The 11,287-nt window shown below is 32.4% G+C and overlaps 1 protein-coding gene across 1 annotated transcript; it reads left to right on the top strand.

Annotated features, from left to right (window-relative positions):
• Positions 1–367: 367 nt before the first annotated feature.
• Positions 368–8,271, top strand: LOC113867280. The gene is made up of 8 exons (XM_027502487.1): positions 368–899; positions 1,459–1,553; positions 2,538–2,617; positions 2,800–2,841; positions 2,921–3,048; positions 3,561–3,741; positions 4,137–4,315; positions 7,495–8,271. Exons 1-8 carry the CDS (start codon positions 553–555, stop codon positions 8,009–8,011), a joined length of 1,569 nt encoding a protein of 522 aa, XP_027358288.1. The 5' UTR covers positions 368–552; the 3' UTR covers positions 8,012–8,271.
• The last annotated feature ends 3,016 nt before the right edge of the window (positions 8,272–11,287 follow it).

Genomic DNA, 11,287 nt, shown 5'->3' with positions numbered 1-11,287 from the left:
ATATTGATTAACATATCAATAAGTAATAAGATTTTATAAAAAAATTTAAAATGAGTTAAAAACTACAAAAGGAGTATTTATTTATATTTTAGTAAAAAATATTTTTAAAATTTTAACCATTTTTCAGCAATTCCCTATTTAGAACACTTGGGTTTAGCTTTTGTCCCGTCCTATATTATGTTTTTATTCTTACTATTTTAACATCAATAAAAGATTACTTACTTACACGACTAAATTAATAAACAGACAACTTTTTTTAACAATATTAAACGAAAAAATTAAAATGCAAGAAAATATTCACATAAAAATGAAATAAAAAATTTTAAATAGAAAAAATTATTTATAAATAATATTGACGGCAGAAATCAAATGCATATTTCAATAAAAACAATCTTTTATCAAAATCTTCAAAGGGGAAGAAGATAGACATCAAAGCTGAGAGTAACACACGCCAAACGCTGTGGTAACAATTTATTCTCTGGAATTGAATTAACAGCCAGCGAGTAGCAACCGAACACTCTCTTCTCTCTCTGCGTTGTCGATGCCCACTGCATGGCTCTGCCGTCGGAACCCCACCGCCGCCGCAACAACCACATCTCCGCCTTCCTTCAATCCACCGCCTCCAACTTCGCCTCTTTCTTCAACCCTACACCTTCAACACTTCCACACCCACGCTCTTCAATCTCTCTCCCTCTCTTCTTCGCGCCGCCGCTAACCCTCGACTCCGCCGCCGAGTCGACTCGCCCCGCCGCCAAATCGGTTCGAGTCGCGCGTCTCAGTTCCGATGGGAAGGGTGGTGGGCCCGCCTTCGTGGGCCAGGTCTTCAGCATGTGTGACCTCTCCGGAACCGGCCTCATGGCCGTTTCCACTCACTTCGACATTCCTTTCATCTCCAAAAGGTTTCTCACAAAAATAAATATTTTTCTATTATTATTATTATTTTTTTCCATCGTGTAGGCGTCAATTGTTCCTAATGTCTTAGTTATTAGGTCAATCTGTGCCACATTGCACCTAATAACTAAGTAAGTTTTTACTCAAAATTGTAAACATTAATAGTATCAACCTATTGAATTGCGTTAAAATCTGTAAATTAAATAAAAGGTTACTATATATAGGTTATTGTTATGAGAATTATTGCATAGGTTAGAAAGACGATTCTTTCTGTACTTTTAAAATTTGAATCCGGTGATGGCCTCTTACTAAAGCATGAGTTTTTAGGATTCTCATATTTGGTATAATAAATGCAACTTCGTGTACCAAACACGGGACATCTTACTTAGGGATTGAAGAACTTGGGTGTTGCTGATTATAGTTGGGAACATTGAAACGAATTTAGAACTACGACCTACGATAAAGATTCTTGATTGAAGTTGTAACACTTATAGTTATAGATTAAGATGTTACCACTTCTCGTTATTCTGAAAATGTAGATTTTGACCTGTTATCTGTCATCTGCAGAACACCTGAGTGGCTGAAAAAAATATTTTCCGCGATCACCAAGAGTGAGAGGAATGGCCCCGTGTTTCGCTTTTTTATTGATCTAGGAGATGCAGGTTAGCTCTATGCATATTTTGCTCCTTTGTAGTCCATACATATGCATGTTTGGGGTTTAACAATCCATTATTGTCTTTTCATATGCTTCAAGGTTATTTTGATTCATATTTCATGTATAGTTTTTCTTTAAAACTTGAGGAAATATGTGGCTGTCATGATATCTAAACTAAATATTGTTGTATCCTTCAACTTGTATCGAGGCTAAATTTCTTAGACTTAGAAGTAGAGAAATGGACTTTTGCTAAGCTTCATTTGTTAAACTACAAGATTTTGGTGAGATGACTGTTTTGCTTAGTGATCACACTTTTCTGACTTGTTTTTTTTTTTGTGTGGGGGGGGGGGGAAGATCTCAATCATTAGATTTTTAAATGAAAAAGGAAATTCCACTACTAAAGGTTGGAGAGAATAAGATATGCACCAAAATTGAGAAAAATGGATACAACTAGAAGCTAGAAAAATGAAAAACTCAAGAATGCAACAAGGCTGTCCAATCTCTGCATATCCAAAATGACAACTAAATTACAGCTGCCATGTTCTGCCCACCAAATAAAAGCCAGAAAATAATCTCTATCTCCCTTAAGTGTACTAGCAGTCTAGCAAAGGGACACCTTCAGAGAAGTGAGCATTCAGGTTCAACCATGTGCATCAGAGGGTCATATACTGCGTACTGCCATAATATTATCTTCCTTATTTTACCAAACTTTTATTAAAAACTTCAAAAACTGTTCCTTAATGTCAAAGATCGCATGCCCCAAGAATCTCAGAAAGATTGTGCAATGTGCATTACATATTTCGACGTTTACTAAGACATTCCCTTGAACACTGTCTACACACTTTGTACTTTTATCCAAATTCCAAATTATGTGTTTGTTCCCTGCTTGTCCATGAATTTATTCTATTATCATCATTCATTTGGATAATGTTGATATCTAATCAATGATTATTTCTTCTTTACCAATTACTGACCTTTTTAATGGTCTTAGTTTCGTATGTCAAAAAGCTGAATATTCCAAGTGGCGTGGTGGGTGCCTGTCGTCTTGACCTAGCATATGAACATTTCAAGGTACTACTGCCATTTTCAATTGTCATTTTAAATATATTTGTACTGATTTAAGTAAGCGTGTTGAAGGTTCTATATACATTGACAATGATTTGGTTTTTTAGACGTAGTTCATGCAGATAGATGTCCCCTATTATGGAATTTAATATGTTAACTTATAACATTGTGCATTACACACCATACAGGAAAAACCGCACTTGTTCCAGTTTGTTCCAAATGAAAAGCAGGTATTATTTGTTTTCATTTTTGCATCTTTTAGTTTTGTTTGACTTTAATCTGTATTTATAATAAATGCATCCTCACCAGGTCAAGGCAGCTAATAAGCTTCTGAAGACAATATCACAGCATGGTGTAAGAAAAAAGGTTGATGGGGTCCCTGTGTTTAGTGCACAGAACTTAGATATTGCAATAGCCACTACAAATGGGATTAAATGGTGAATGTTCCTCATCTCTCGTTTTATGTGAATTAGTGTAATTTTCATGGAACATTTTTATATTTTGTTGATTTGAAATATAATATCAATTAGAAAATTATTTTGGAATGGATCAATACCTCTCTATTTTCCTTGTAGTAATTCAGCAGGAATATCTCTTGTTTCTTTTGCAATTGTATGGCCTTTAGTTTAATGTTTTTTGTGAATTCTGTAAGTATTGATTGCTTTATACTAGATTCATTGTGTTCAGGATGACTTTTTTTTCTGGTATTTAAGTGTCTAATATAATTTCTTTTGGAATTTTTTGGTCAGTTTTTCATCCTTAGTAGTACTACAAATATTGATTTGTGATATGCTGTTTTTTGTGTTAGGTTTTGTGCTTACTTTTGATTATTTAACCCCCCCCCCCCCCCTTATGTTACATTAGCCAACTCTTTAAAACAAAATATGTTTTCTACATAAGCATGGAACAGAATATGTTATGCTTACTTTATTACTCTTTGTTCCTTCAGGTATACTCCCTACTTCTTTGATAAAAGCATGCTTGATAATATTCTCGAAGAAGCTGTTGATCAACATTTCCATACTTTAATCCAAACTCGACACATGCAGCGGCGGCGGGATGTGGTTGATGACAACTTGGCAGCAGAAGTGATTGAGGAGATGGGAGATAGTTTAGGGGAGCCTCCAGAGGTATGAATATGACTAATTTCATGAAAAAAAATATTGTTTAATAAAGTACTTGATAAAGAAAGTTTTATTTTTTCAGTGGTAATGCAAAAGAATCTTATGTTGCATACAGTTTTCAATATGAAACTTTTATGATTAATTTAGAATTTGTTTGAATCTCCAATACGTGATAATGATTTGTGATATGAAAGGCACCCAATGTGATCTTTGTTTGTATATTTGGTAAAAGCGTGGCCTGAGATACCTCATATAACTTGTTCCTGAAAACAAAATGTTGTGTAGTATGTTTCATTTCATTGTATTTGTTAAAAGGGGTTAACTCAAGGTATACATGGCATTGATATCTCTTCCTGTTTCTTGTAGAAAATTGTATTATTTATTGTTGATTTTCCTTGCAGGTTCAGGATTTGCTAGATGAAATGGGACATCCTAGTATACCGCTAAGTGTTATTTCAAAAGCTGCAGAACTCCAATTTCATTATACTGTTGACAAAGTACTCCTGGGTAATAGATGGTTGCGGAAAGCAACCGGCATACAACCAAAATTTCCATATATGGTTGACTCATTTGAGAGAAGGTACATTTTATGTTGTTTGAACCTTTGAAACTGAAATGTTTAACTAGTGGCATTTTCACTCGTTCAGTTCTTAGTCCAGTGGTTTCCTAGTCCAGTTTATCATGCATTGAGATAAAAATGTTGACATTTTTTGCCCAAGAATAAAAATAGTTATACTAATGTAGATTAATTACTTGGATTGGATAGTGTCTTGGTTCACTGTACATAGAGTTTAGTTTCTTCACGGCTCATTGTATAAATTTTAAATCAGGAAATTAGGATTTAGGACCACCTGTGTATATATTATTATATTAATAACTACTCTGTTGTCTGTCCCGTGTATCATAGTAGTTAATTTCAGATAACGACGTGGAGTGTCCGACTCTAAAAATGCTATAGCGGGATAGCAGGATGATCGCTATTTTAGGCATTATAAATATACCCATATAAATTAAGTTGCACACATGACACATATATAAGCTGAAAAATATAAATTTAAGACCCAACTTAAAAAATATGCAATATTAATGACAGAAAGAAGATGATCAGAAAATGTCCCTTTCTTGTTAAAAGCCACGTCGGAGATGAAGGCCACACTCCAGCAGTGGAAACAGAGAAAACATAGATGAAATGAAAGGAGAAATGAGAGGAGAGCTGAGGAGAGTGATGAGAGGTGAGTTGAGGGGCTAGGGTTTGTGAGAGGGAGGGAGAAGATTCAGAAAATAGGGGGCGAAATCCCAAAGATTGCTCTCCCTTAAAAGCCCCCAACATTAAAAAACAGAGGGCAAATTCAGAATTTTCAAGGACAGTATAGCAGCCATTACAACCGCAATTTCTGGCCGCTATTTGCGGTGTGACAGCCATGACATTAAACCGCGACGCTACAAGGTCGCTATTGCAGGACTGTGCCGCTATGCCGCGATAGCGGCCGCTATGGCGTGTATTTGCACTTGCTTCTCTGTTTTTCTCCTACTCTTAACAACTTGAATTCACTTTATCATTGCGCCTTTGAAAATGTGTAATTTGATTCAGATTTTGTTAAACTTATTTCTTTGGATTAAGCACTTAAGCTTGAATTCACTTTATCATTCACTTGTAATTTACTGCAGTTTGCTTACTGAAGTGTGTTGGGGTGTTTGTGAATGAAAGTGATTGTATTTTTTTACCCATTAGTGTCCTAGACAAAGGTTTGGAAGCTTCTGTCTGGTAAAAGGGACAATTTCCTAGGATGTTTAATTGTAAAATTCCATATTATATTGGAAAGTGAAATCATAGTTCAGGTTCTTTGCTCATCAAAATCAAACATTTTGTCAAGATCAACGTGAACAAAAGTTCTTTGGATCACAAGAAAGATTACAGGCTTTTTCTTTTCAAGGCCACAGATGGATAAATTGCCATTCTGATGTATGGTTTATTTATGATGGAATGGGCCATATGTGTAAGTGATAGGATCAAATGACATCAAGTTTCAAACTTAGTAAACTGCCACATTTAATAACTTTTGATCAAGTCTAGAAAATTTCTTACAATGCAAAAGCTGTTTGATATTTTAATGTATGTTGTTTAAAAAATAAGTAAATAGTTACTATAATGCAATACTATGAACATTAAATTGTGAAAAAATTTGTGTGCATAATCTTTATGATAATATTGTAAGAACAATGATTGAGTTGATAAAATTCATTTTTTATGAGACATTGTTGAATGTGTCATTTTACTAAGTTTGATATATAGTGTTATTTAATTATGTCCTACATATATCACTTGATTCCATTCATGTCCCCCAATTTTGGGGAAGAAGAGAGGTTTCGGATGGAATGCTTTCCATCATATTCTATTAAAGTTTATGATATTATAAACAATCCAAACAGTGTACCTAGTGTCATACTGTTATTCCATTCTTTTCCATCAGTCCAAACATAGCTTAAGGAAGTGCTGGTGCTTGAAATATCTGAATAGGGGTGACACAACTGCACATGTTTAGACAGTGTTCTAATCAGCTAGCATCTCCATTCTCTTGCCCACAAATTCTAAGTTTGTTAAGGTTGAGAATATCTTTTAATTATTAGGATTTAGTTGTTGTCATTATCTTTATAATTATTTATCATTATCTCTATGATTATTAGAAGATAATATTGGATATTATCTTATCTAAATGTTAGGATTATATATATATGGGACAGGATTTTTTTACACCGGTGTAAGTTTAAAAACTCTTACATTCAATTTGTCTTTTATTTAACTTAAATTTAATGGGTTATAATTTATTACTTCACTGCCGTTAGATTTAAGTTAGATGAAAGACTCAGATTGGGTGTAAGAGTTTTTAGACTTATACTGATGTAAGAAAATTCTTTCCCTATATATATATATATATATATATATAGTACGATTCAGAATTTTAAGATGGTGTTAGGGGGTCTCTACTTCTACACATCAAACCCTAGCCATCTTTATTGCAGCACCCAAACTCCAACAGCTGTCTTCATTATAGCATACATCTGCACCTTCATTGTGCAATAAGTGCTCAAACCCTAGCAGCTGTCTTCATTACAACATACATATGCAGTTTCTTTGCGCATTAAATGTTCAAACCCCAGCCGCCTTTATCGCAGCATCCAAAACCCTAGCAGTTGTCTTCATTACAACATTCATCTGCACCTTTATTGTGCATTAGTCCAAGGCAATTGTGGAAGAAAGAGGTCAATTCCTGTAATCAGTCTTCTTCTCAAGAAAACTAGCAGATTTGTTTTCTAAAGGATTGGCAACTGAGTTGTCCTAAGATATTTCATGCAATCTGGAAAGGATAGATATCCGTTCACCCGATTGAGGGGAAGGGTTGAGAATATCTTGTAATTATTAGGATTTAGTTATTGTCATTATCTTTATAATTATTAGAATATAATCTAAGATATTATCTTAAAATAAGGATTAGACTCCTATATTTACATGTAAATTATAATGTAATTTACAATACCATTCAGAATTTCAAGAGTTAACATTCTCATTGTTTGTGATAACTCCAATCTAAATTTGGTGAACCATTTGAGCTGCCTTGCTAGTATAAATGATGTAAACAAAGCTCAAGCAACTGCCATTGCTTAATATTTCATTGCTGCACATTTAAAATTGCATATCATGGTTGTGTATAGTCTAATAGAAATACAATTATTCGTAACATTGTGTTCCTTATTCTGCAGAAGTGAAGCTTCTTTTCTGAAAGCTACGGAGTCAAGCACCTGCCTCGATAACCTTAAAGTGGAAGATGATGGGAAACATTCGGAATACATAGACTCTTCTTCTAATTACAGTTTGGATGATAACACCGAAGCAATCAAACAACCTAGTCCCAAACTAAGGCTACCATTTGGTGATTGGTTTCATCCCCTAGGGCCAAAACAGTGTCATGAAAAAATAGGCATATCAAGAGGTGGAAATAAAGATGATTTAAAACCAAGTCCCTTCCTTCCGAAAATTACAATGGTTGGTCTCTCTACAGAGGAAGCAGGTCAGATGAGCAAAGCTAGTTTGAAAAAGACAATGGAGGATTTGACAAGAGAGTTGGAGAAGACAGAGCTAGATAATATGACAGATAGTGGTAGTAAAGAGTGCAAAGTAGAAGATAGGGACCCACTATTTGTAGCAAATGTGGGTGATTACTATTCTAATGTGGGAAGAACAGGATCTGGTCGCTGGATCAGAGGAGGATCCAACTAAAAGTAAAAGCCTTTTTGTCAGGGAGAATTTTCCGTTTGCAGGTTCTTGTGGATATTTATTGGTCTCGAAATAAGATTGAGAAGATAGGGTTATTGACTAAGAGTGTTGGAGCTGGAAATAACCTCGTTTGCGGTGTATATTGAAAGTGGATGGATCAAGCTTTGATCAGTGTTGTAAATGACTGTTGTGTAATTCGTCACTGATGCCCATTTTGTTGACATTTGGGAAGTAAAATAAAACTTGGGTTATAGATTAAAAAGTAAAATAACGGTGAATATTTTATTATATCAAATGAAAAAAATTAAAAAGTATAAATTTTAAATTTGAGAATAAAATTATAAAAAATAAAATATTTAAAATAAAATATATCATCGTTTTTATATGATGTCAAATTTATATTTTATTAATTAATTGAAGCTAAATAAGATTACAATAATATTAAAATTTAGTTTATTTAAAATAATATTTTTAATTTGATATGTTGGATTAAATTTTAAAATTTAAATAAAACAAACTTAAAATTAAATTTTATATGTTTTTTAATTTAATTGCATATTGGTTTCTATAGTTTGGTTTATGCAATTTTGGTTTCTTAAATTGTTTTGAATTATTTAAATTATTTAAATTTTAGAATTATATATATTTGATGCCTTACTAATTATCTTGTATCTAATACTCTTAAATCCTAAAATTTTTACATCGGTTATGTACCCAATTGATGTAGAATTTATATATATTTTAAAAAAATGTTCATTTTATGTTATTTTCTAAAACTTTAAATATAGATATATTTCTATATAGTTTTATAATATGCACATTATAATTATAACAAATTTTTTTATTCAAATAAATAATTATAACAAAATAAATTAGTTATAATATTTATAAAGGCTTTAAAGAATTACTAATATCTAAGATAAAAGAGATTTAACACCTTGAAATGCTATTAATCTTCAATTCTCACCATCTTTGAATATTTACAAGTTCAAATAACAAAAAAAAACATTAGGAACTATAAAGATATAAGTAAAATATGTTTATAAAAATACATACTTACCAAAATCTAAGAATATGTAATGGTAGTTGTGATGACAGTGAACATATGTCTCATCACATATTATTCATGCTCTCAACTTTCCTTTTGTTTGTGCGCCTAGAAGAAAAATAAAGAGTATTTAATATGAGAGAAAAATAACTAATAGTCAAAAGTTAAAAGAAAAATAGTAAATATTTATACTAAAAAGAACAATTAAACATACACGTGGGCAAATCTATATAAACTTTTTTTTAGAAACATGTTTACCTTCAAACACATTACATGCTTCCATACATCTATTCAAGATCAAATTACTATAAAAGAGTGAATTAGGTGACCATTTCTCTATATGTAACATGTTAAAAAAGTTTATAACAAGTATTTCATAATTACTTACACATCAATTATGACTTTTATTTCTTTCCTTGACTTATTCCATAAGGAGTAGACGAAGACAACATTGTTACATTTGGGACAAAGTATAAACAATTGCATTTCTCCTACAAACCAAAATGGCCATTGGAAAAAGTAGAAATAATTATATGAAAAGGACAATTAGCAATTTTACTTATCCATAATGGAATGATGCAAGGTAGCAATTTTGGTTCCTTCGCACAACCTCTTTTGTTCCCTAAGCTTTGAATTTGAAGAGAGTTAAGGAATCTATACAAAGCATCTATACCCTTAAAACAATAATGTTGATGTAGATAACTATAAAATGGTCATATAAAATCAAGTATTAGTGATTCAAAATAACATTTGAAAATTATATGAATAAAAAATAATGAACTTACATTAACCATGCTTAAATAATTGAAATGCAAAGCATCATCTCAATCATCGTAACCTCTATAAGGTCCTTTTGTGTCAAATATAATGGGGTTGAAGATACATTTCCAGTTATTTTATCTTCATATTGTAACTACAAAGGTTCTTTTCCTATTGCCATTACACATAAGCGTTCAAAGACGTCAGGGCTGGCCTTTTTAAATTTTTAGGACTATTATCCTTTACAATTTCACAAATATCCTATACAATTAGATGTATATTCATTAGATATTAAATTTCAAATAATAGAGATATAAAGAAATAAATGAAAGTAAGTATACCTTATAAGTAGGAAACTAAATAAGTTGTTTAGGACAAAATATAAAATAATTAAGGGCTTTCACCACTGTCTTGACCTCTTCAATTGGCATAAGGACAAGAGCATCAACATCCTCATTTAATCACTACTTTTAGCAAACCATTATCTATTATTTGATTGTATATGGTTGGACCCAAGTTGTGCACTATGTCATGTGCCACTAGCCTCAAAGGACCTTTCATAAACAATTTACATTGATCGTCGGCATCGTCCTTATTAAGATCCATTGGGGCACAACTACCTTTGGTGCTGACACACTCTTCAAGTCTAGAGGCTTCAGGAACAAAAGTTAGGGGATTTTTGTTACCTTGAGAGACTCAATGAAGTAAGTTTTTGCTAATTCCAACTCTCAGCTATTGTCTGATCTCTTCAAGAACAACTTTTTTTTTTTTTTTGTGGTGGTTGACCCAAAGTATTGTCAAATGCCCACATCCCATCCAGCAATAGAAACAATATGTCCTGATGTCCAACAAGTGTAAAAGTTTCCTGTAAACTTTGCTCTAATAATGAATCCTACAAAAACAATTAGAAACATAAGTGGTAATGTCACACAAATAAAGGTGAATTAATAAACAGTTAACAAGTAAAGTATTAAATACTCACAAATTTATCGTGATTTATAGGTGGTGATGGAAGAGAAACAATACCAAAATGATCAAATTAAGAGGCTTTGAAGGTTTTGGCCTTCTCTTCAAGAATTCTCTTCTCAAGTAACTCATAGTCCCTATGAGACAATCTGTGGGATAGCAATTTTTAGCTTGAATTGTCTTTACCTTTTTCTTTTCTTCCATTTAAGTAGATTGATAAAGTGAAATAAGTATTTTGACTTTATTGCGGAGTAACTATAAATTAAATAATATTAAAATTCCAACTAACCTAAAAAGTTAGATCAAGTTAGGACTCCATAAACTTCTCTCATGTATCTTCAACAATGAATTGATAATCTTTACATGAAGACATATCTTTATGGCTTCTAAAAACATACTTGGAAGTCATGTATGTCTTAAAAGCCCTCCAACATTCCCCCGCAAAGGATAGCCACTTTCTTTTAAGATAGTGTTATAAACTTTATTAGTCAGCTACAATTGACAAT

This window comes from Abrus precatorius, unplaced genomic scaffold (genome assembly GCF_003935025.1).
Source record: "Abrus precatorius isolate BTA unplaced genomic scaffold, Abrus_2018 Scaffold5, whole genome shotgun sequence".
Classification (NCBI taxonomy): domain Eukaryota; kingdom Viridiplantae; phylum Streptophyta; class Magnoliopsida; order Fabales; family Fabaceae; genus Abrus; species Abrus precatorius.
This window is presented reverse-complemented; position numbering and strand designations above follow the sequence as displayed.